The 27,279-nt window shown below is 45.3% G+C and overlaps 1 protein-coding gene across 1 annotated transcript in view; it reads left to right on the top strand.

Annotated features, from left to right (window-relative positions):
• LOC140546516 (zeta-sarcoglycan) overlaps positions 1 to 27,279 on the top strand; it is a 170,911-nt gene that overhangs the window by 108,209 nt on the left and 35,423 nt on the right. Inside the window, exon 4 of the mRNA XM_072669862.1 lies at positions 14,785 to 14,872. Within this exon, the coding sequence (XP_072525963.1) occupies positions 14,785 to 14,872 (88 nt within the window). The remainder of the gene's footprint in view (positions 1 to 14,784; positions 14,873 to 27,279) is intronic.

Raw genomic sequence — 27,279 nt, 5'->3', positions numbered from 1 at the left:
TTGCTAAGTAGTTCAGTAGCTACTAAGACATTAATAGACAGTTGCTATGGTATTTCAGGTGCTACCGTATAATTATAATGTACCAAGTGGTCACTAGGCTGTTCCTGTGTGGCTGCTAGGGTGTTGCTAAGTAGTTGTTACATGGCTGCTTGGGTGTCATTGCTCTGTATCTGGTTCTTGTTAGGGTGATGGACAGGAGGTGGTTGCTAGGAGGGTATTGCTAGTGGCTGCTAGTGTGTTGCTAGGTGATATTTCACGTGATTCCTAAGGTGCTACCTTGAGGTCGTTGGTAGTAGTTGTTGCTAACTAGTTCTTAGGTGGCTGCTAGGGTGTTGCTACTGTAGGTGGTCAACTAGGATTTTACCAGGTGGCTGTTAGGTGATCGCCATGGTGTTTCAGGTTGTTGCTAAGACGATGCTACAGAAGTTGGTTGCTAAGGTGTTGCTAGGTGGTTGCTATGGTGTCATTTCTCCTAGGCTGCTAGGTTGTTGTGGTTGTGTTCTCGGATAAGACATTTTCTACCCACCTGTGTACCTTCCAATTCAGACACCCCTTCACCCTGGCACACCAGGCCTGGTCAGACTGACCACCCTTCAGTCCAGCCGCTAATTAGCCACCCTGTTGCTCCTTCGGCTACGTAAATGAAGCTGCACTTCAACCTGTGAAAATGTTGCGCTGTCGGTGCTGTCAGGGCAAATTAGCACTGTCATTGCGTGGCTCTGGACCAAGCATGCAATTATACGCACACGTACACACACCCACACACACACACATGCATACACACACACACACACACAACTGAACTGCATCAACAGCTTGCCTCATGTAACATTAACCAGGCCTAAACCTCGAGGGTCCAATTCACACGATAAGTAGAGCGCACTGGAGGACGCTTTAAGCCTCATATGTGGGGTATTACAACGGCTTCCATGTTAGCATGTGTTTGGGGGGCGTGAAACGATGTTCACACACACCAACACACTCACACACTCACACATGCATACATTGACAATTCTCACATCATTCATACAGGTATGCTTATGTACAATTAAAGCAGTTAGAGGACACATGCCCTGTTGGTGCAGGGGATTGACCAGGCAACCTTCCAGTTGCAAGGCTGCTAGGGGGATAATGAGCACACATGAATAGAGTGCTGGACAGCTTTAGCTGGGGGTGTCCAGGCAGCCGTTGAGGTTTAGGAGCCTTGCTCAAGGGCCCTTCAATTCCCTGTCGGTTCAGGGGATTGAACAGACAACCTTCTGGTTGCAATGGTGCTTCCCTACCCTTCGGGCAATTACACAGGCAGCCTTCCAGTTGCAAAGCCACTTCTGGGGGTTTGGTGCTCAAGGGCACTTGAGTTGTGTCCTGACACTTGAACTGGCAACATCCTGGTTGCATGGCCACTTCTCAAACCTTCAGGTCGTACCTGTGAAACCACGAGCTGGCAGCTTTTGCACTAAAGCACATACACATTAGGGGGAAAGTGGACACATGTGCCAGGAGAGGTGGACAGCCCTAGCTGCAGTGTCCAGGGAGCAGTTAGGGGCAAGGTGCCTTGCTCAAGGGCACTTTAAGTCATGCCCTGTTGGTTTAGGGGATTGAACAGGCAACCTTCCAGGTGCAAGCCTGCAAGGGGGATGATAAGCACTGATGATAAGAAATGAGTGCTAGGCAGCTCTAGCCGAGGTGTCCAGGCAACAGTCAAAGTTTAGGTGCCTTGCACCTTGCTCAAGGGCACTTCAGTCCCCTGTCGGTTCAGGGGATTGAACAGGCAACCTTCTGGTTGCAATGCCGCTTCTTTAACCTATATGTCAGATGCTACAGGGTTCAGGGGATTGAACCGGCAACCTTCCAATTGCAAAGCCACTTCTGGGGGTTTGGTGCTCAAGGGCACTTCAGTTGTGTCCTGTCGGCTCAGGTGATTGAAGGGGGTGAACTGGCAACATCCTGGTCGCAAGGCCACTCCTCCAACCTTCAGATCACGGCTGCCTATGAAACCATGAGCTGGCAGCTTTAGCACAAGACGAACGGGCAAAGGTTCCATGAGAGAGGTGTCAGAAGATTGGTTGCAACTGTAAACCCTCACACACTCACACACACACACATTCACACACTCACACACACCCTCTGTGACTAATCCTGCAGTTACCAGAGCTCCTCCAGCATACAGTTAATGGGGGTCACAGTCTCCATGACAACGACCCAGCAGTTAATTAAGAGGACAAACAAAAGCATTAGTGTCGTAATGGTTCTGACACACCGTCACCACCGCCCGCTGACACACACACACACATACACACTAACGCTCATACACACACCGGCATTTACATTCCGAAGTGAGCCTCACCTTTGCCCTTGCATCGGGTAAAATTAATTAAGGAGAGATACAGGATTAATTAAAGCGACACGGTGACATTACACGCACCCGGGCGGCCACTTTAGCATTTCCAGTGCTCGCTAATGCTGTCCGGCCAGGTGCTGGGGTGCAGAGTGGACGGCCGGGCCGAAGCTCAGCGGGTAAATGTCGGAGGGGAGAGGTGTGTGTTCAGAGGCGGTGGGGTTAGGGGCATGGGGGGCTGCCTGAAACAGGCGATGTCTTAAATGTTTGGATATTAGATTACATGTGTTTCTGCTTCAGGAGCCTTTTCAGGAGACAGGAACAGTGTATGGAAGTTTTTAAGGATGTTGGGAACTCGGGCACTTTCTCAGGAGCCAGGAATCTTTTCAGGAACTCGAGAACCTTTAAGAGAACTCAACAGATCTTTTCCAGGATGTTTTTCAGGACTCAAGAACGTTTTGCAACAGTTTGAACTTTTCCCGAAATTTTTCAGGAATTCAGGATTACTCAGGAACTTGAGACTTTTATGAGAGAACTTCTGCAAGAACATAAAAAAGGAATTTATACATTCTTCCAGAACCAGTAACCATCTCAGGAACTTTCACATGAGCTCAGCTACATTACATTACATTTACATTTAAGGCATTTAGCAGACGCTCTTCTCCAGAGTGACTTACAAAAGTGCTTTGCTGTTTATATTTACTTTACATCAACTCTGGAACTTTTAGACATGTTTCCCTTGGAGGAGCTTTGAGATTCTCTGGATCTTGAGAACCTTTTAAGCTGCCATTCCACCTGAGGAACCTTTTCAGGAATCGGCGCTCAGACCTGAAAAGTATTTGGACGTTTTTGCACAGCCACTTTTCACAAGTACATTGACAGAAATAACAGACTTCCTAGCTGCCCACAGAAATGCCTAGCTGCCCACAGAAGCTGCCCAATAAAGGTAACAGGAAGGTGCTTAATCCAGTTCTGTCCATTTTGAAGGACTGAAAATACCAGGTTTGATCCCACGGTTTAGTTTTGTTGGCTCGGCGGTGTTTGGTTAATGCTTCACCTGGAATATCTGGTTAGTAGGCCATGATGAAGCTAGGCCGATTAGCTTCCCACTGCTTTGGTAACGCCTGGAGAAAGACGGCTGTCTTCTGCTGATCGGTTATGAAAACACATGAGCCTGTATTATTAGCCGTTGGTGGGTGAAGGTAGGTGTTCTCTTTTGAAGGGGCTAATTAAAGTCAAAAATCCAATGAAGCGTCACATGTGAGTAATTACAACCTGCGAGAAGGCAGCCCCAGACCAACAAAAAGCACACTTCTGTCCAAGCTAATTATGCCATCCTGAGGCTTATATACACGGCTTATGGTTCAAAGACCATGTGATTACTGTGGCGGCAGTGCTTTCCCTCCTCCAGCTCACCTGAATCAGGTCACAAGGAGCTGTTAAGTAGAAAATATTAAGATGTGAGATCGCTGGCGTCCAGGGGAGATATTTGTGTAGTGTAAAGGCTGTAAATCTTCCCAGGTTTCTTGGCGTTCCCAAGTGTAGAGTCCATCAACTAATCTGGGCTTATGCTGGAGGTTGGATTTTGAGGCCATCGGCTTATTTCCTTTATTCGTTTTAGAGGGAACTCATTTCTTCTTTTTTTTTTTTTTTTTTTTTTACAGCGACTGTCCGTAGTGTTTGTTTACTTGTTTATGTGGTGATTTATTTCAACGGGACGATCCCGCCGAGGCCGAAGCTTGCCTTTCAGGCGAGTCCAGATTTAATTAGGAATTCATTTGCTTAGAAAACACAAAACAAAGACGTATGAGGCAGGACATCAGCGAAAACCCGCAAGACACATTTGCTAATAAACGTGAAGCACTAAATTTTAGTGTATAGGGTACTGCCTGAAATGCAAGCCAGATGCTTGAACTGCTGTGTTTATGGTTTTTGTTTATGGATTTGTTAGCAACATTAGCCTAACATCGGTCAGATACCAAACATGATCGACATATAGCTTGTGTCTGTATTGTCGCTATTCTTGTACTGCTTTTTTTTACAGTGTAGGCTACATCCACACCACTAGGGGCATACACAAACAACCGGCCCACAAGAAAACTATTGTTATTATTAATCTGCATTGTTATTATTATTATTTCATTCCTTTTGTGGCTACCGTTAGCTTTTAGCCTCCAGCACCAGCCATTCTCCCTTTTCTTTTGTGGCTACTATTAGCTTTTAGGCTCTGGTTAGCAATTCTCCTGTCTCTGATATGGCTAGCTTTAGGATTTAGGAGGATTTTTAAAACCCATTCAGGGTGGATAGATACCATAAGAAGTAAAGAAATCTGATTCGATACATTTCTCTACGCCCTTGAATGTAGAAGATCCTTGAGGAAATTTTGGAGGGTTTTCCATTTGAAATCATGTAGGAACCACTTACGGTGCTTTGAGGAACCTTTAAGGAAGCTTTTTCTTCCAAAAACCTTTTCTTAAAGGTTCCTTAATGCACCGTAAGTGGTTTCTGCAAAACTGGTAAAACAGTGCTAAAGCTAGCCATATCAAAGATGGGAGAATTGCTAACCAGAACCTAAAAGCTAACAGTAGCCACACAAGAAGAGGAACAATGGCTGGTGCTGGAGGCTAATAGCTAACGGTAGACACAAAAAAAATGGGAGACTGGCTAGCCCATGCCTAAAAGCTAACATTAGCTACATAGAGCCTAAAAGCTAATGCTAGATCTCATCGCTAGATCTTAAAGCACTGTCTCAGACATCAGGCAGTGACTGGTCCAAGTTCTTATAAATTCTTTTCCTGTAAGATCAGACAAAAAACCCTGTGAAAACAATGCAGATCAATAATAACGATATTTTTTTTTTGTGGGCCGGTTGTTCATGTATGCCCCTAGTGGTGTGGATGTAGCCTACACTGTAAAAAAGTAATACGGGAATCCCAGAACTCCTAAAAGCTCCTCAAGGATCTTCTACTTTTAACAGCATACAATTACCTGAATTTCACACCACACCACTTTCCCACTTTTTACATCGGGGTCCCATTCCCAACAGGACAGCGTTCCCCTTGAGTCCCCCAGTGTTTCCTCTGTGGCTCCTCAACAGCATCAAGGTCCATTCTATCCATGCGGCCCTTGACCGACAAGAGCATTGCCTGAACAGTTTTACAGTTGTTCGTTGGTCGGAACAGGTATCTGGCCACACAGTCATGAAAGCCCACTCACATGTCATCTGGACATTACTCACGGCGGCGGTGACTCATTAAGAGCAGACCTGCCGCAAGAGCAGGACACTGGTAGGTGATGTGACGGTAATTCTGTGGATAAGAATGGCCTAATGGGCACGGTAATAGTGCAGAACTGGTCATTAGGGACAGATTAGTGGTCAGCCGTGAGATTACAGGCTCATTAGGTGTAATAAACCACCTTCCGGGAGGCTAGGTTTAACCCGCCGTGGTCCCTCGTGGCCAATACTCTACTGTTGCGCAATTATTCCTCGCTCGCAGTTCATTGAAGTAAGTGGAGGAACTGTGTGGGAAGTGTAGGCTCTCAACTTCCAATCCAGACCACAATCAGCCAATCTCCCTTTCCATATGCCGCTAATGTTAGCATTTAGCCTCTTATGTGGCTATAATTAGCATTTAGGCTCAGGGTGGCCATTCTCCCTGCTTGGATAAGGCTAGGGCGAGCAAAGAAGTCTAGGCCCTTAAGCCCAAGCGATCCAAGGCTCCCAGGTATAATACCTCCAGCAGGTTCTGGGTTCTATGGCTAACATTAGCTTTTAGGCTCTGGTTAGCCATTCTCCCTTCTACCGACACGCCGACATCCCTTCTATACACACTCAGCTTGTCTAGCCCCAGTGGAGAGGATGTACTGCCAATACAATAGAACTCTATTGGCACCATGCGGCCTAATGCCAGGCGTGGGCTAGTAGAAGGGTGTAAAGCCCCCCAGCATTGAGCTGAGGAGCAGTGGAAGAACTCCAGTGTTCTCTGGAATAGTGATGGTGGTGGTGGAGCTCCATCCCGTACTTTTGGATGGCTCGCTGAATGCACTAGAAAACCTTCTTCCATGGAAACAACGAATAGCTAGTCACCAAGCATGAACCTTCAGCCGCTAGTGGCCTGGGTTTATGTAAATATTTGGGGTGTAAATATCATTGCACACTGCCCACGTCTGATGTCATGATAAATCCCTCTGCACTCGCTCTAAGTCTGATGCCATATGGAGTTTATCTGGTTCATTATACAATCTGACAGTCTGCCATTAGATTCAGAACCCTGACTCTGGTCTACAAAGCCAAGACTGAACCAGCCAGCTCCTCCGTACTTGATGGCGATGGTAAAAAGCCGATCTGCACCGAGAGCCCTTCCAGCTTCAAGTACGGCTCGGCTTGACCCGCCATCCTTTAAGATCCACGGAAGATGACCTTCCAGACTTTTTTCTGTCCTGCACTGAAGTGGTGGAACGAACTTCCCCTGGGTGTCCGAACAGCAGAGTCCAACGCTCGCTGTCCTCAAACCCAGACTGAAGACCCTCCTCTTCTGAGAGTACTCAGGCGAAGAGAAGAGTACTATGGTCTCCATATTGACTTGTGTTTAGTAGAGTTTAGTAGAGATTTGAGGGATCTTTAGCCTAACTAGCTGAGGTTATTCATGAGTAAATAGCAATGTCGCTCTGGAGAAGAGTGTCTGCTAAATGCCATAATTGTAAATGTAAATGCATCCACCCATGCTAACGCCTCTTGAACAACAACACCCCAACGAACGCGTTGATTAGCATGCGAGCCTCATCCTGTCCCGTACTTCCATAAATCACCAGGAGGGACATATCAAACACGACCAAATTGCTGTTTTCATCCGTGTTCTGCTTACTGTGGTGTGAGGAAATGATACCGTGTCAGAAAACACTCGCTTTAAAAGGCCATGAGCCACCTTTCACACCACCACCTCCACCTTCACCTCCTCCTCCTCCTCTATGCAATCCAGCTTCTGGCTCTCCGGCGGGGACGGCTGCAGAGATGATCTTCTGTCAGAATGATCTTTAAAACATGAGCTGCATTCCCACACCGCAGGTCAAGCTCCGCAGTCCTGTTGGGATGTGTGTGTGAGTGTGTGTGTGAGTGTGTGTGTGCTGTATGACATGCCGCAGTTGGTTCGGATCGATAGTCCAACAATGGATTCATTTGTTTACATGGTAGAAACAGAAGGCCCTGACCTTGTAAACCGAGAGAGAGAGAGAGAGAAAGATCAAGGGACGAGTCGTACTTGTCTTCTAGAGAGAGGCTGCGAGAACAGGCCAGACAGCCCCCCCCACTGACCGAAAGCACGAAGGTCATTTTGGTCCATTTATGGTTATGAATAGTAAAGTATAGAAGAAAGTCTTCTTCACTGGACAGTAGAGACAGTTTCTCCAACAAATGCAGGATCAGCTCTTTTTTAATCCACTCGAGTTCAGACAAAGCAGTGAATGATAGAGCAAGTGTCCCAATACTTTTGTCTAAATGGTGTATGTCTGGTGCCACAGGAATTCCAGTGAATTTCTCCTAGTTTTTTCACAGAATTGAACCCTGTTTTCTTCCCCACATCCCAAGATGTTGGAACCCTCAACGGTCGATTGGCATCAGAGAAAGTAAAGAGACGCAGGCGGACAAACAAAGAGGTGGCACTCTGCTCAGAACGCTGTAAAAAGCGAGAGTGACCGCTAGACCGCTCTGCACATGGACGTACGTCTGCTGGTTTTTAATAACGTTATCCTGACAGGTTGACCAGCCAAGCTTAGACCAGCAGCTATGAACACACTCGCTAATCAATAACCTATTACCATCCAGACAAGAAGGCTTTTTTCTGCCCCGGCTGTGTAGTGGACTGTGTGTGTACCCTAGTGACCACCTCCAATACACAAGGCCACACATGGCCACTAAGGGCCTTTTTCAGGAGGTGTTTTGATCACATTATGTCATGTAATTAATTACAATTACCTTAAATCGCGAGATCATCCAGATGTTTGCATTTGTGGTCTCATATTCTGATGAGTGAGGGTCTAAGGTCTAAGGTCAAAGTGGACACTCAGCTCGGAAGCTGGGTCCCCTAGTTGGCAACTCAAGGGGCAACTCTACTTCCACCATGTTTGGCTGTACTTACCCTGGCTAGCTCTCACTGTGAGCTGCTGCTGATGTAACTACCTCCACCATGTTTGGAGGCTGTACTTTAGCCTGGCTAGCTCTCACTGTGAGCTGTTGACGATGTAACTACCTCCACCATGTTTGGAGGCTGTACTTTAGCCTGGCTAGCTCTCACTGTGAGCTGCTGCTGCTGCTGAAACTACCTCCACCATGTTTGGAAACTGTACTTTAGCCTGGCTAGTTCTCACTGTGAGCTGCTTCTCTGTATATTGTAGTTGTACATCAGACTTTTGCTTATTTATGCGTTTGTGGCTTTGTCTTATTTTCACAGCAGGGTGTGATCTGACTTTGCAGTGTGTGTGTGTGTGTGTGTGTCCTGTATTGAGATAATTTTCGACTTCTCTGTGTGACATTTTTGCTCCCAGCGTTGCTGATTGAACCAGAATGCAGATTATTCACCGGGTGTGTATGAGAGTGTGTTACTTCTTCGTATGCATTCCGACCACCTCCTGCGCTGTGTGTGATCCGATGTTTTCCTCATTTAAAGCTCAGCTCACTCTCTTTATTCTTGATCAGCATCAGCATCCCTCAGATTCAGCCTGCAGCGAACACACCCTTCACCCTGCATTACACACCATCCTCCGATCTGTTAACGGGCTTTACAATGCACTGCCTGGGTCTAAAATCAGTTCACAAAAGTATTTGGACACCTGGTCATTCAGTGCTTCATCCGAAATCAAGGGTATTAAAAAGAGTCACTACTATCCTGGGAGGGAGAAGGCTTTCGACTAGACTTTGGAGCAGAGCATTGCTGTGAGGATTTGATTGCAATCAGCAATCAAGACAAGAGCTGCGTTGGATAATTGATCGCCACCTCACCTCATCATCCCCAACTCCCCAACTCATCTCTTCTAAAAGTACTGGATGGAGCACACAGCTCTTCAATGCTGAGGGGCTTTATACCCCCTAGCCCACCTCTGGCCTGGCATTAGGCAGCATGGAGCCAATAGATTCATGATATTTATCTGGGAGTCCTATTCTTTTGGCAGTACTTCTCTACAGGCACTAGACAAGCTGTGCATGTGTGTGCGTCCGAACGCATTCACTGGAAGGGGTGTCCACAAACATTTGGACATGTAGTGTAATAGGCCAGGTAGACTTGCTAGATGCCAGCTAGCAAACAAGCTACACGCTATTTTAGCTGCTGATCTTAAGCCGATCTTCTCCGCTGCAGTAGCCCACGGCTAGCTCGACCGCTCCCAACTGAAAAATGAGGCTTCGCTCGCAGCTTTGCGCTAATAAATGCCAAACGTGACGCAGCGTTACCTGATGTACCTCCTGAAAAACTGTCGAGGGCAGCAGTATTTCTGCTGTAGGCGGCTAGCTTTAGCGTGCCAGGCGGCTATAACGTTTGCTCTATTAGTTAGCCACTGAGAAACTGTCAGCGGGTCTCTGGGTTTTGCATTATTAGCGGTCACGGAGACTTTTCTTGGCAAACTCTTTTCCGTGATGAAGGATGTGGTTTTGGCAGAGTCAGGAGAGGGTGGCTAAATTTGGGAGCTGAGCAGCTGTGCGTTATTGAGGGCGTTAGCATTAGCACGGATATGGCCTACAGACTTACCGTCTCGCTCTCTCTCTCTCTCTCTCTCTCTGTCTCTCACACACATATGTATGTATACTTTCTGACACACACACTCGGGCAGGTGTGTGTGTGTGTCAGTGATAAATGAAATGTTCCGAACAAAACGGAAAAAACGATGGAATTTTGGAAGTAATGAAGCGCAGGTGGAGAACGGGAAGGAACAATGAATTGATATGCTCGAGTGACATTTACACACACGTACAGACCAACACACACACACACACACACACACACACACATGCATTTGGTTCCGCGACAACCAAAAGATATTGTGAGATTACGTACTGTAGATTTGGCGGCGTAGCGCGAGAGCTACGTCTCTGATGGTTTCGGAAGTGGAAAATCGGAGCGTTATTCCGCTGTTGTTTATTAAAATGGAAATGAAGGTCAGAGTAAAGTGTAAACTCCTGAAAAGGCAAAGTAATCACAGAGGGCTTTCAGATTTAAATGTCAGTGAGATTATGAGCACACTCCGTGCCCCGAGCGCGTGATTGGACAGCTGACCGATGGCACGAGCAAAAACATGTCTGGCACGGACGAAGCGGCTCATTAACGAGGGTATTTCGCTTCGGAATCACGTCCCGTCGGAATCAACCCCAAAGCTAACCCACGTATTTCAATCTCTCACTGTGAGCTGTTGATGGTGAAACTACCTCCACCATGTTTGGAGGCTGTACTGTAGCCTGGCTAGCTCTCACTGTGAGCTGTTGATGATTGAGATTATGAGCACACTCCGTGCCCCGAGCGCGTGATTGGACAGCTGACTGATGGCACGAGCAAAAACATGTCCGGCACGGAGGAAGCGGCTCATTAACGAGGGTATTTCGCTTCGGAATCACGTCCCGTCGGAATCAACCCCAAAGCTAACCCACGTATTTCAATCTGACAGGGATGAATGCAGTGTGGTGTTATCTGATCAGCCAAGATATACCAAGATATTTGGTATCTGACGTTTACTTTTGATGATATGGGGAATAAATTCTTGCTTGGATTTCAAAGATGTGACTCTTTTGCTTCCAACCGAAAAGTAATGAAGAACTGGGACTTGGGCCGTAATATGGGTTTAAAGGCAAGCATCATTCTGGTGAATAAAAAAAGACACCGAAATCGTTAGAGCTTCTCTGAAGGCCTACAAGGCCTTGAGGGTTCCCCGCGGGTACATTTAGATCAGATGAATTCATGTGTGACTGAATGCTTTCCAGTTGTACGGGGCCAAAGATCGACCTTGCTATAAATCATGCAAATGCCTTGCAAAAGTATTCACCTTCAGATTTGTCTGGATTGCAAATGAAACTTGTTTGTTCCAGTCGGTGGGTTTTAATGCAAACCAGTCTGCTCTTAAAGTACACTTTCAGAGTTGAATTGCGTTATATGTCGGCAGAGATTTGACCTGAAAGCATTCTCAAGTCCTTCAGACCAGGAACTGGTAGAACTAGGAACCAGGTAGGCTCACAGGAGCATTGGGAATTGCAAAGGGTCTCCTGCAGGTAAAATGGCCTTGTCAACTTTACCAGGATTCTGCCTGGTCTGATTAATTGTGGGGGAAAGTTTGGGGTCTTGACTGATTGACTAATCAATCGATATATGGGAAACTGTGAGGTCTTGACTGATCGACTGATCTGATATATGGGAAACTCTGGGAGGTCTTGACTGATCGACTGATCTGATGTAGGGGAAACTTTGGGGTCTGGACTGATTGACTGATTTGATATATGGGAAACTGTGAGGTCTTGACTGATCTACTGATCTGATATATGGGAAACTGTGAGGTCTTGACTGATCGACTGATCTGATATATGGGAAACCGTGGGGTCTTGACTGATCAACTGATCAATCTGATATAGAGGGAACTGTGAGGTTTTGACTGATCGACTAATCGATCTGATATAGGGGAAACTGTGAGGTCTTGACTGATCGGATATAGGGGAAACTGTGAGGTCTTGACTCATCAATCTGATATAGGGGAAACTGTGAGGTCTTGACTTATCAACTGATCGATCTGATATAGATGAAACTGTGAGGTGTTGACTGATCGATTGATTGATCTGATATAGGAGGAAACTGTGGGGTCGTGACTGATCGGATATAGGGGAAACTGAGGTCTTGACTGATCGACCGATCTGGTGTAGGGAAAACTGTGAGGTCTTGACTGATCGACTTATCAATCTGATGTAGGGGGAAACTGTGAGATCTTGACTGATCGACTGATCAGTTGATCTGGTCTGATATACTGTAAACTTTAGGGTCTGATATAGGGGAAACTGTGAGGTCTTGATTGATCGACCGATCTGATGCAAGGGAAACTGTGAGGACTTGACAGATCAAATGATTGATCAATCTGATCTGATATTGGGGGAGATGTGAGGTCTTGACTGATTGACTGATCTGATATAGGGGAAATAAGGGGGGTAGGGAGAACTGTGAGGACTGATTGATCTGATGAAAAGGAAACTGTGAGGATTTGACTGATCAATTGATCTGATCTGATATAGGGGAAACTGTAATGTCTTCACCAACCCTAATTCCTGTCTTCCTTCTTCAGCAGAGCAGATGTCTGATCTCAGTGATTCCACAAAAGCAGCGAAACCCCAGCCTGTAGCAGTGTCTGTTGAGTGCCCTTGGCGTAAAAGATGAGATTTGACGAGAGATAATAACATTGTTTGGAACGTCTAATCTAGTTTCTTCCGCATTTGTTTTCCCTGAGCTCAGGGGTGAGGCATCCGATGCTTCTTTCTGCCCTCTTTTCTATTGGATTTGTAAAAGCCTGCTGTTTCACAATTTGTCTGATTTAAAGAGACTTGAGATTTGTCCTTTCTTAACTCACTGTTAGCTGTAGGTGTTTGCTGAAGATGTGACTGGGGAGTTTCAGTGTCACTGCTAGGTTGAGACTTGGTCAGAAAATGACCCCTGATGAAGGTCTGAAGCTGATGTCTTTAATTCTGGACATTGGATTTGGCTTCCTTCCCTGGACTTTGTGATCCTTGGTAGGTGTGACAACACTACCAAAGCCAATCATTTCCAAAATCCAGGACAAGAAACTGGATTCAAGGTCCAGATTTGATGACCTGAGCACCAGAATGGTGGGGCTACAAGAGCAGGATTTTTTGGACTTTGACCTGTCAAGGTATGCCAGGACTCCACAAGACCTCTGAAGGTGTCCTGTGGTATCTGGCACCAAGCAGATCTTTTAAGCTTTTGGTGCCTGTGACCCTTTTTGCAAGTTGGTTCTTCGGTTGTACTTCCTCGAAGCACTTTTGGAAGGTCCTGACTACCGCATACCAGAAACACCCTACAAGACCTGTCTGATGTCTTCACGATGTCCTGACCCAGTTGTCTAGCCTACACAACACAGCCAGCCCAACACATGCTTCCTGCGCCAACACATCACCTTCAGTAACTGACTGTTTACTTGCTGCCCAATGTGTCCACCCCTTGACAGGTGCCATTGGAAGCAGGTCATCAGTGTTATTCAGTGTTATAGACCCTTCAGACCATCGTAAGTAGTCCAGGCTGAAGCCCAGCTGCACCACAAGTACCTGGCTGTTACCTTGCTTTCTTTCTCCGGTAGAAGCTAAATTCCGTTCCATATCTCGATGCGCCGTTACGTGTACTGGACTACATATCTGCAGCTGCTGATCTACAGTAAAGTGGACAGTTTTTGTATTCCTGGGAAAAAAATACACAAATAAACAGCTTGACCTTGAGTTTGCGCTTGGCCATGATCAGCTCTGAGATTTCCGGATGTTGGGGGGATTTGGGGGTAATTGGACAGGAGTGTGAATAACAGAGCAAAGTGAGTGACAGCAATGAGAGATAATTATTCAGAGTTAGCGCCAAGTTCAGCCCTGACAGGTCCAAAACAGCACCGCTGGAAAATATATGATGGACGCTGGGGATCGATGAGCTGTGACATTTCAGAGATAACCCTGCAAGCGTCGTCCTACACACACACACATAGCCTGCGGAATTGTGATGCCACTCTATATATAGCTGTTGTTTAGCGGCAGTTTGATACACATACAGAGTCTCTGCTGTATCTGCTCATCCGTCATGTAGCTTTGAGTTTGTGGTATGTCCAGAGTGTCTCTTTGGACAGCTGTGGTCAGTTTATCTGCTATCTAACCCCCCTGTGTTCAGATCATCGTTCGTGTAGAACGGTCAGGCAGCACCTGCTCACCCACAGAGGACAATTATGCTCTCTGGGACTCCCAGTTGGGAGTGGTTGTGGTATCACCGGGGATTGAACCTACAACCTTCTGGTGATAGGACCATGCCAAGACAGTTGCATCACTTGGGAGCCCAAAACTGATCGACTGACCACTGATGAGAGTGTCTGAAGTGGCCAGTATGTGTGTGTGTGTGTGTGTGTGTGTGTGTGTGTGTGTGTATGTGTGTGTTTTCAAGGAGAAGTGTGTATCTCGGCTAGGAGGCCTGGAGAGCAGAACACAAAGGAGACTGGCTTCATTGATCCACAACACACACTCTGCTCTCTGCTATTCATTAACACACACACACACACACACACACACTCTCTCTCTCTCTCTCTCTCTCTCTTTCTCTCTCACACTCTCTTATGCTCTCTCTACCTTAACTTTCTCTCTCCCTCACTCTCTTATAATCAAAAATGTACTGAAATATATATATGTGTGTGTGTGTGTGTGTGTGTGTGTGTGTGTGTGTGTATTGTAGGACAGTCCACTGATTCTCCAATCAGATCGAAATGTAACCGTGAATGCCCGGAATGACCTCGGCCAGCTGACCGGACAGCTCACTGTGGGTGAGTGAAGAGCCACACACACACACACTTCAGATTAGTTTGGGTCATTTTTGTCATTTTTGCATAGAATTCTTTCATGGTAGTCAATATTCAGCTAGAACCTCATGATGTAGCCGAGTTTGGACCCAGAACCTCATGATGTAGTTGGGTTTGAACCCAAAAACTTGTCGTAGTTGGCTTAATACCCAGAACTTTAGGTAGTCAGAATTAGACCAAAGAATTGATGATGTAGTTGGATTTGGGTTGGGACTCATGGCTTTGTCAGGTCGGATCCAAAACATGATGATGGTGTAGTTGGGTTTAGACCCAGAATGTGATGATGGAGATTTGGCATTGTTGAGTTCAAACCCAGAACCTGGTGCTGCAGATGGGTTCTCACTGACATTTTGCTGTGTTGTGCTCTGCTGTTGTGTTCACACTTCTGTGGTCCTATTTTGTTCTCCTCACTTGGTGTGCTACCCACCGTGCGCTGCAACAGAAGCAGAATTTTAGCCGGATTAGAACTCATAACCATCCGTGACCATGCTTACCAACACACGTCTAGCACACAGTACTGCTTTGTGAGCATCTGTATTGCAGGATACCTCTTCGTAATGACAACATGTGAGCACATGTGGTGAGGGTCACTGGGTCACTGGGTTGTTAGGTCGCAACCCACAGTTGCAAAGTTTTCAGACTTCAGATTCTTTTGCCGACACTCTGACAGGAGCAAGCATTTCACACAACACACACACACACACACTTTCCCTGCCAGGCTGTGCTCTCTTGCTCGCTCTCGCACACTCTCTCTCTCTCCCCCTGTATAATATAAACTGTTGTTTTGTGTGTTAGATGTGGCTGTGTTTGAAAGCAACAACAGGGTGGACTGTAGTTTATTCACGTTGCTCACACATCAAAGAAAAAGCCCATCTATTCCTGCCACCGGGTGCTGCAAACACACACACACACACACACACACGCACATAGTCACACCGGCCGTGGCCCTGGCATTCCACACAGCCTGTAATTACGTACATCGCCACAAGCAAGGCAATTTTAGTACAACAATGCGCGCTTTAGCTCCGTGGCTGCAGTCGTCTGCAGTAACTGCCTCTTTGATGTTCCCTCAGAAAACACAGCTTTCACCGCTCACACTGCTCTCCTGATAGCCCGTCCTCAGTTCGGGAGACATCGCGGCCCTTAACTACGCGCCGTTTACATCCCCGCTCATTCGGCTGCTGGTTAAGCGCCGTCTCCGAGACGTGGCGACTCCACAAAGCTATTATTCCTTAAGTACCTCGACTGAAAGGTATCGGAAGCGCCAATCCCTCCCAAGGCACTGTTATCACCATGGTAACAAAAATCAGGGTGTCGTTTAATGCGAAATTAATCAAGCCGAGGAGCGGTGGTCCACAAGGATGTCCAAAAATAGCCAGACGGCGCTTCCAATTGCTTAATATTTTAGCTTCTCCAAAGCAAGGAACGCTCTGGGTGGACACTACGTGGTCACCCCTCTGGCCAAGGCCAAGCTTGTGGAGGTGTGGAGGTGTGGCGGTGTGGGGGGGGAGGTGGGGGCCTCTCAGTAGCATTAATCTCCAAACTCCCGGGCCTGTAACTGGCTGTGTATCCTGATTGCCCCGGGGCAGCATCTCTGTAATCTGCCCCATATGTTCATATGAGTGATTCTGCAATGCATTGTGGGTGACAGAGGGGTAAACGTGTCAGGGGTGCGACTCCATTAGCTGCGGCCAGGTCGCCGAGCTGTAACGCTCTCCTGGCTCCAGGCTTGGGATTGACCTTGTCCGGGGAAGAGTAAAGGATTGTAGAGCAGAGCTATATACTCACTGGCCACTTTATTAGAAACACCCCTACCTTGTGCTTTCACTCACTGGCCACTTTATTCGAAACACCGCTTTATTGTGAGTCAACTCACTGGCCACTTTATTAGAAACACCTACCTTGTGCTTCCACTCACTGGCCACTTTATTAGAAACCCCTACTGTACCTTGTGCTTCCACTCACTGGCCACTTTATTAGAAACCCCTCTTTATTGTGAGTCCACTCACTGGCCACTTTATTAGAAACCCCCCTCTATTGTGAATTCACTCACTGAAACCCCCTACCTTGTGCTTCCACTCACTGGCCACTTTATTAGAAACCCCTACCTTTACTGGCCACTTTATTGGAAACACCTACTGTATCTTAGGCTTCCACTCACTGGCCACTTTATTGGAAACACCTACTGTACCTTGTTTCAACGCACTGGCCACTTTACTGGAAACACCAACCTTTACTGGCCACTTCATTGAAAACACCTACTGTATCTTAGGCTTCCACTCACTGGCCACTTTATTAGAAACACCTACTGTACCTTGTTTCCACGCACTGACCACTTTACTGGAAACACCAACCTTTACTGGCCACTTTATTAGAAACCCCCCTCTATTGGGATTCCACTCACTGGCCACTTTATTGGAAACTCCTACTGTACCTTGTGCTTCCACGCACTGGCCACTTTACTGGAAACACCAACCTTTACTGGCCACATTATTGGAAACACCTACTGTACCTTGTATCTCCACTCACTGGCCACTTTATTAGGAACCCCCTCATTAGAAATGACTGTAGGCTGTTGCCCCTCCTTGTCAATCCAAACACCCAGTCTGTCCCCCGTCCTTCTCCATGGCTCCGTCCCTCCTTCCTCCTCGGAGGGCCGCAAAGGGAGGGCGGATGGGGACACTGTCTCCTCCGTTATTGACTTTGTCATTCCGGTCAGAGCGGCGGTAATGAAAGGCTTTCTGTGTGACCATTTCATTACGGCCTGTGGGAGGAGGAGGGGGGCGGGAAAAAACAGGTGCGAGGGGCCAATACACACTCTGGGAGAAACATCAGGACAGCAAGGACGACGCAGGGGAGGTGTGTGATGGTGACGATGCGGCGACACACACACACACACACACACACACAGATGAACGTGTCAGGGGGAGCTGCCAACTCCGAAAGTGACTTTGAGGCTCCTGTTTCAGAAATGACGGCGGAGTGTTTCACTGAATTGGAAATGCAGTGCCAGAGTGTGTGTGTAAGTGTGTGTGTGTGTGTGTGTGTGTGTGTGTGTGTGTTACAGCAGTGACTCATCAGTATGTAGGTTATGAAATTGTCTGTAGCGCAAAGAACACTGTTTCATCACTCAGCTCATTACTGAGGGGGGGGGGGGGGAGGTAGGAGAGTGAGAGGGGGAGAGCGAGAGGGGAGAGAGAGATTATGTGATAGCACAGTAAGAGAGGACACTGTGTGAGAGAGAGACATTGAGAAAATTCAGAGAGAGAGAGAGAGAGATACATTAATGACAGCAGATGCAGTACTGTGTGTGTGTGTGTGTGTGTGTGTGTGTGTTTTTTTGTGCTGTTGGTCAATTTTGACAACAGATTTGATTGCACACTTCTGTCTTCACTCTGCCCCCCCCGCCCCACACACACACACAGTCTGATTAATACAGGTGTTCAGAAGAATCCCACCCTCTTTTACTATTAATTAATGACTGAAACCAGAAAAAGATAAATAATCTCTCTGTAAATGTGTGTGTGAGGTAGAGAAAGGGAGGGAGAGTGTGTGTGTGTGTGTGTGTGTTGTATTTACAGACTCAGTGCTTCGTGTTCAGGGGTTTTACTCGTTTTCATCACTCCGTTTTCAGCAGGTCTGTTTCTTTAGCGTTGCGTCAGTGCTGGATGTTTGTGGCTGAAGCGTGTGTGTGTGTGTGTGTGTGTGTGTGTGATGAACGCTTCTTTATAAAAACTTCAGACACCAGACATGTCCTGACTGACGGCCTGCAGTTGGACTAAAGAGCAGCAGCTTCTGAAACCCACTGTAATATTCCTCCACAACCAGCAACAAATACATAATAATAATAATATTAATAATAACATTATTAATAAATATTAATACAATAATTTATTAATAATTAAAAATATTTATAAAATAATAAATAATAATAATATAAAAATGATGATGCAATGAACAATAATAGTAATAATAGTAATAGTAACAAAAAGTATATATATATATATATATATATATATATATATTTTTTTTTTTTTTTTTTTTTTTTTTTTTTTTTGTATATTTTATATTTTAAAATTATGTATTTATTTTTGGCCACTATTTTACCATCATAATCATCATCATCTTCTTCCATATAAAGCTCAGAAGACAGGTGGAGCTTCACTGGTGGGTTCAGGTAAAGATAAAATACTGGCTATAGTTGTGTTGTAGTCATGGCAACATCTGTTTTCTATCATGTTCTCTCTCCTCACCCGGACAGTCCAGGCTTCCTATCCGTCGCCAAATCGCCCTTTTCCACGTATCAATTAATGTTGCTAAGCAGCTCGTTAATATGCGGCGCATATCATTTATCATGTAAATCACCTGAACCGAGTTGAGGAGCGCGCTCTGTAGCTCAGCTCAGGGCCAGCGTCAGTGTCCTTGTCCAGAGCACTTCTGCTAAGGACAATCACCGGCTAAGTGAGCGCTGGGAGCTGGGTGTCCGCTCGCTGACTTTACACTCTCCGTCAGTCAAACCACCACGCCTCCGGAAGCCAATTTAGCGAGCTGCTCATTCAGCCTATAGCAGTTTAACTCCACCCATTCAGACTACAGCAGTTTAGCTCCACCCATTTGGTCCACAGTTTAGCTCCACCCATTCAGACTACAGCAGTTTAGCCCCACCCATTCAGCACTACAGCAGTTTAGCCCCACCCATTCACTCCACTGCTCAGCCTAGAGCAGTTTAGCACTGTTTATAGCAATCTAGCACTGTCCATTTAGCCTACCACAGTTTAGCTCCACTCATTCAGCCTACAGCAGTTTAGCTCCACCCATTCATCCAACACAACTTAGTCCTGCCCATACCACCCATACCCCACAAACTGCTCTCCAGCACCTTTGCAAACCAGCAAGATACCACAGCTACTGCCGAGCAACACCCATACAACCACCCACGCCACCCATTGACCCGGGAGACCAATGAGCTGCAACCACCGGGGACTCGGCATCAGTTGAATTTGGACCTCGTTACAGCCCGTGAGCCACTTCCTACACAGCGACAGGTCTTCAGACATCTTCAGCATCTCCCAGGCATCCCCCCTTGGGTTAAAACAAGCAACCTTCTGCACGCTCTCGCTAATTTTGCCGGGAATAAAGGCGGCTGATCTGACTCAGCGTAATGAATTCAGCCGCAGTTCACATCGCTGCAGAACAGAGGAGCCGTGCGAGGAACGCTCCTCCTAATCCCGGCTCCCTGGGTTCTCCTTTAAAAACATCCAAGCACCGCCCGCATTCCTCACAGGGGCTGGAACCAAGCGCTGGTGTTGTGATGAAATTTTAAAAAGTCGTCAAAGTGCCGATTATGCGCAGAGAAAAAGGGTCCAGAGAGGGATCCGCCAAGAGCCACATGTTCAGCGGAGAACATGCGAGAACAGAACTCGGGAACACAACAGAAATGAGAGGGAGATGTTGTGAGGGACGCCGCCGGCGCTTCTAAACTAGCGCCGCTAACGGTTCAGTGTGGATCTTGAGCGCCTGTCTGAAAGTGCTGAAGAATTCATCGTCTTTAAAGACTTGTTTGTCAACATGAATTCTTTAAGTTCTAGAGGCTAAAGTAGCTCAGTGGCAGAACATCAAAATGACGGAAACGACGTGAAGAACAATATGTTGTAGGATAGCCGACGATGGCCGAAGCCGAAGCTTCTTTGGTTTAATTAGCTTCTCTATTAGCTTCTCTAACTTGAGGCGTGTTGATCTCAAACAGTTGCTTTCTCAAAAAGTCCCTCAGTAACCGTTTTGGTCTCAAAGCTACATTATTAGCGTGTAATCTTTGCTAACTGCCGTCTTCACGGAAAGCTTGGGCATAGCACTAGCATATTATGTGTGTTAGCAGGGCTCCTAAGTGTGGACTGCTCACAGAGAAGAGGGCTAAAATCTAGTTTGTTATATTAGTATGTTAGACTAGAGTGTGGCGCTTGCTAGCATGGGACGCTAGCATGGCTCTGTTCTTCTCTCAAATGTGAAATATTGACAGAAGAAGAAGAAGAAGAAAACATTCAGTTTGTTACAGTTGTACAGCACTAGAGCAGGACATTAGCATGGGCTAAGTAGCAAACTAGCAACCTGCAAATGGGGGTTAAACCTTTCTTTGCTACTCTAGCATATTGTCCTAGCAAGTTATGTTAGCATAGCTGTAGCATGTTACACTTGCAAGTTACATTAGCATGGGTCTATCAAAGTTACATTAGCATTGGGCCTATCAAATTACATTAGCATTGGGCCTATCAAAGTTACATTAGCATGGCTTTAGGATGTTACACCTGCAAGTTACATTAGCATGGCTCTATCAATTTACATTAGCATGGCTTTAGCATGTTACATTTGCAAGACACATTAGCATGGGTCTATCAATTTACATTAGCATTGGGCCTATCAAAGTTACGTTAGCATGGCTTTAGCATGGCTCTGTCATGTTACAATAGGATGGCTTTAGCATGTTACACTTGCAAGTTACATTAGCATGGCTCTATCAAGTGACATTAGCATGGCTCTGTCATGTTACAATAGCATGGCTTTAGCATGTTACATTAGCATGGGTCTATCAAAGTTACGTTAGCATGGTTTTAGCATGTTACACTTGCAAGTTACATTAGCATGGCTCTGTCAGTTTACATTAGCATGGCTCTATTAATTTACATTAGCATGGCTTTAGCATGTTACATTTGCAAGTAACATTAGCATGGGTCTATCAATTTCCATTAGCATTGGGCCTATCAAAGTTACATTAGCATGGCTCTATCAAGTTACATTAGCATTGGTCCAGCAATGTTCCGTTAGCATGGTTTTAGCATGTTACACTTGCAAGTTACTTTAGCATGGCTTTAGCATGTTACACTTGCAGGTTATGTTAGCATGGCTTTAGATGTTCCTCTCCTGGGTCTCCTCAGAGGCCTGCACCACTGACGAATGAGCAAATATTGATGGTAGAAGCAAAGAGGAGGAAAAAGAGAAATAAAAATTCCATTTGTTAAATGATTAAAAGCAGCCGCTGGTAAATCCGAGTCACATGACTGCGCATATTCCCTCCTGTTTGTGTAAATATGAATAATTTCCCCCCAGGATGTTTTCTTGCTACACCAGAGAGTTTGCAGAGTTCTGATGAGCTCTCAGGCCGTTTCACAGCTCACTTTTAAAAGGGCGGTTGTTTTTCTGAAGGATGGCGCCCTATAGGGTCTCTAAATTAATGGTTAATGAGGCTGAGGTTCTATTTCTGGTCCCGTTCGCATCCAGAGAGATGTATGCACAGACCACCTCAGTCCAATTAAACGCAGTGCTGGACAGTGCGGAGTGACCATGCGATGGAAAGAAAACACCCCATAGTTACAGTTCAGTCGGTGTGTAATTGGACAGTGACACAGTTTCTGTTGTTGTGGTTTTGTACTCCAGCTTACTGAGAACGAAGGAAACCAGACGGCTTATTTAGAGGATTCACATCCACACTGAAGTGTCTGGGGAATTACAGCCTTATCATATGTTCCAAAGGTTCAACACTGAAGCAACTTGCCATGTAAACAACACTGATTTATTAGCATTTTATTAGCACAGGGGTTAGCATCAGGATTAGGGTTAGATTAGAGTTAAGGCTGAAGGTTACAGTCAGCGAGGAAGGAAACTTGTAAGGATTATAAAGACTCGGTGTGTATTGCACTAGGTAAATTCTCTCCAGTGTTAGCCGAAATAACTGTTCCCCATGGCTATGCTATGCTGCTGCCTGAAAATCCACACCAGATGTGAAAGGTCTGTAGCATGTTAGCAAACAGTAAATCAAACATTTCAGACATTTCAAAAGTGGGATTTTCCAAAAGCGGAATTCTTGGATTTTAAAAGTGGGGTGGACAAAATCTGGGATTTCAAAAACAGCAAGGACCAAATCTGGGATTTCAAAAAGGGATGAAGACCAAATCTGTAGTGTCAAAAAAGTGGTTAGGTGCAAGTCTTGGATTTCAAAAACTGGTGGAGACAAGCTATGGGATTTCAAAAAGGGGTGGAGCCAAAATGTGGGGTTTCAGAAAATGTTGGAGACCAAATCTCCAAAACAGTGGGGACCAGATCTAGGATTTCAAAAAGTGGTGGAGACCAAATCCTGGATTTCGAAAAGTGTTGAGGACCAGATCTTGGATCTCAGAATGTGGCAAAGACCAGATCTGGGATTTGAAAACATGCTGAGGATCAAATACACATGTGGTTAAAATTGTTGGTACCTCTCGGTTAATGAAAGAAAAACCCACAATGGTCACAGAAAAAACTTGAATCTGACAAAAATAATAATAAATAAAAATTCTATGAAAATTAACAAATGAAAATCTGACATTGATTTGGAACCATACAAAATTATTTTAAAAAACTAAAAAAACTCATAAAACTGGACAGAAATGATGGTACCCTTAACTTAATATTTTGTTGCACAACTTTTGAGGCAATCACTGCAAACTTCACATCAAACATCAAACTGTAACTGTCAATGAGACTTCTGCACCTCTCAGCAGGTATTTTGGCCCACTCCTCATGAGCGAACTGCTCCAGTTGTCTCAGGTTTGAAGGGTGTCTTTTTCAGACGGCATGTTTCAGCTCCTTCCAAAGATGCTTAATAGGATTTAAATCAGGGCTCATAAAAGGCCACTTCAGAATGGTCCAATGGTTTCCTCTTAGCCATTCTTGGGTGTTTTTAGCTGTGTTTTGGGTCATTATCCTGTTGCAAGACCCATGACCTGTGACTGAGACCAAGGTTTCTGACACTGGGCAGCACATTTCTCTCAAGAATCCCTTGATAGTCTTAAGATTTCATTGTACCCTGCACAGATTCAAGACACCCTGTGCCAGATGCAGCAAAGCAGCCCCAGAACATAACAGAGCCTCCTCCACGTTTCACAGTAGGGACAGTGTTATTTTCTTGATATGCTTCATTTTTCTGTCTGTGAACATAGAGCTGATCAAATTTTGGAGATGGTCTTATAACCTTTACCTTTAACATGCTTGTCTATAATTTTCTTTCTAATTTCCCAAGACAACTCTTTCCTTTGCTTCCTCTGGTCCATGTAGAGTGTGGTACACACCATGTCACCAAACAGCACAGTGACTACCTGTAGCCCTATATATAGACCCACTGACTGATTACAAGATTGTAGACACCTGTGATGCTAATTAGTGGACACACCTTGATTTAACACGTCCCTTTGGTCACATTATTTTCAGGGGTGCCATCATTTTTGTCCAGGCCTGTTTAATGAGTTTACTCTGTTGAAGCATGGTTCAAAATTAATGTCGGATTTCATTTGTTAATTTACATAGAATTTTTATTAATTATTACTTTTGTTAGATTCAAGTTATTTCTGTGACCATTGTGGGTTTTTCTTTCATTAACCGAGGGGTACCAACAATTTTGTCCACATGTGTATGTGGTCTCCATGGGTGTCCAAATACTTTCCCATGAATTAAAGATGACATTCTGTCCTTTGACTTCACAGCCATTGTTTTAGTTTAGGCCAGCGTGCTGAGGTTCAGAATCACATCTCTAACTGTCCCTGTCCAATTAATTTTCGACCAAACTGTATATTCATGGTGGCTCTGAGCCCCATGACGAAGCTTTCCACTCTTTTCCTCCTGGCTGCTTTTTTGGCACCCGGTGAGCAGAAAACCCAGCAAACAAACAAACCAGCTAATACAGCAAAGGCTTTAAAATGGGAAGACGAAAAATAACAAAAACACAAATAGAGTTTTTTTTAATTACCATCTGCATTTACATATGTTTACGTTTCAATCCGTGGGGCTTTGACAACTTCTGTATTTTTCTTTTTTTCATTCTCTTCCATTTTTCTTACTTCTTCTTTTCCCTTTTCATGTCTCCTCATATCACATCCTCCCCGTGGCGATTGTTTCACCAGCGTCAAAATCCCATCCGTCCCCAGCATGCCTCGATGCGGTCAAGTGTGGATTAATCAAACAAGTGCACAAATCTAATAAACGAATATGTTAAGGCGCTCTTCTACCTCGCCCTATCAGAATAATCAAAATTAGTCTTGCTGTACCTTCAAGCATGTTCCTCCATAATCCTCAGCTCCAGTGATTATGCTAGATTTAGATATGCTAACTATTTTTTAGCTTAACACACTCATTCCCAAATTCAAATCCAAATTCCTAACAGATGTTCAGCTACCTGAAGCCTCACAGAAGATTTAGGCTAAGAACCATTTTAGGCTTCTTTGTTGTGGTTGTTACTTGTCAATTACATTCGATAAAAGGTTCACTTGACCAAGATGTGGAGAGGATAAATCTTGGATCTAGGATTTCAAAAAGAGCCAAATCTGGGTTTCTGAAAATGCTGGATACCAAATCTGGGATTTCTGAAAATGCTGGAGACCAAATCTGGGATTTCAAAAAGAGCTGGAGACCAAATCTGGGATTTCAACAAGAGCTGGAGACCAAATCTTGGATTTCAAAAAGAGCTGGAGATCAAATCTGGGATTTCAAAAAGAGCTGGAGACCAAATCTGGGATTTCTGAAAATGCTGGAGACCAAATCTGGGATTTCAAAAAGAGCTGGAAACCAAATCTGGGTTTCTGAAGATGCTGGAGACCAAATCTGGGATTTTAAAAAGAGCTGGAGACCAAATCTGGGATTTCAACTAGAGCTGGAGACCAAATCTGGGATTTCAGAAAGAGCTGGAGATCAAATCTGGGATTTCAACTAGAGCTGGAGACCAACTCTGGGATTTCTGAAAATGCTAGAGATCTCATTTGGGATTTCAAAGTGGTAAAGAGGCAGTAAGTAACAAAGCCTTGTCTAGTCCCTGTAGAGAAGTACTGCTAATAGAATAGGACTCACTGAAGAAGATAAACCAACATGAACCTATTGGCACCATGCTGCCCTAATGCCAGGTGTGAGGGGTATAAAGCCCCCCAGCATTGAGCTGTGGAGCAGTGGAAGAACAGTGTCCTCTAGAATGATGATACTCCATCCAGTACTTTTTAATGTGACGAGTTGAGGAATTGTGAATGAGGTGGGTTGGTGATCATCATCCAACACCCTGACCTCATTAACACTCTTGTTGCTAAATGTAATCAAATCCTCACAGCAATGCTCTGCTCCAAAATCTAGTAGAACATCTCTTCCCTGGACAGTAGAGACAGTTCTAAGGGTATGATTATTTTTTGTAACTATTAGCACCAGAGGAACAAGAGGAACCAAACACTGAAAGCAACCAAGACTGGATTCGGATGTCCTGACATTCTGACAGGGGTGTACAAGGCCTAGGCTTTGGCATTCATTTCACGAAGTAGCACTGGCACTAATATTTCCACAAATATGTCTCGCCTTTAATATGCTAACTTATTCCAAACCAATAAAGGAAGCATGCTTATTTGTTTAAAAACATGTTGAAGATCTGTGTGTCTCCAAACCTTTGACGGAGAAGCCATAGAGACCCTCATAAAACCAGACTGCACAGCTTGTAAGGAAAGTCTGAAAACAAGATCTTATCTGAGAATTGGCAAATCCCTGCAGGAGGCCGCTGTTTCCCATCCACAAATCTAGCCTCAGTCCTCAGACGCCCAAACCGCAGTGGCTGTTTTCAGATCAGCTTTCCTTTACTCTGTACATATAGGATCCCTAGTGGAACAGACACTGCTATCTACAGCCGATTCAAGTCATTCGCTGAATGTTTCCAAACGAATGTTGTCTGGGAATGAGTTGCCGGATGCACTCTTCAAAAAGGCTCAACGCCCTGCTCAAACACATCAGCTGGCACTTAGCACATTAGTTGGGGCTGATAAACTACCAAACTATATTGAACAATTGCCCCCTGGGACCAGACATCTACTCTCAGACGCATAAAGAATCATCCATTAGGGTTTCTGTAGAGCAGTGGTTGTCAAAAAAGGTCAGTCGGAAAGCATTTCCCATACACTGCAACCACCGACCTACAACATTGGATCTAAGAAGAACGGCAGATCAAATCATTCTTATTCCCGGTCAGGATCTTATTCCTTATTCCTGGTCAGGGTCTGGAACCATTGGTTGCAAGGCAAGGAATTCCCTATCGACAGGGTGCCAGGCAATTGCAGAGTACATACCATACATGGCAATATAGCAAAAAAAACATACTTGTGATACTTGTAGACATCTTCACGATGCAGGGAATAGGACCTTTGCAGGAGTCGACCTGACCAGGTTCTACCTAGACCAGGGGTGGGCAATTCTGACCCAAGCACACCTTGTTCAACTCACTTGTTGATTGTGGGATTGTCAATTGTCTTAGCCAAGAAAGCCCAGCAGCGCCCCTTCTTCCTCCGGAAGCTGAGAAAAGCACTTCTCCCTCCACCCATCCTCACCCT

The sequence above is a fragment of the Salminus brasiliensis genome, chromosome 24, assembly GCF_030463535.1.
Source record: "Salminus brasiliensis chromosome 24, fSalBra1.hap2, whole genome shotgun sequence".
Taxonomy (NCBI): domain Eukaryota; kingdom Metazoa; phylum Chordata; class Actinopteri; order Characiformes; family Bryconidae; genus Salminus; species Salminus brasiliensis.
This window is presented reverse-complemented; position numbering and strand designations above follow the sequence as displayed.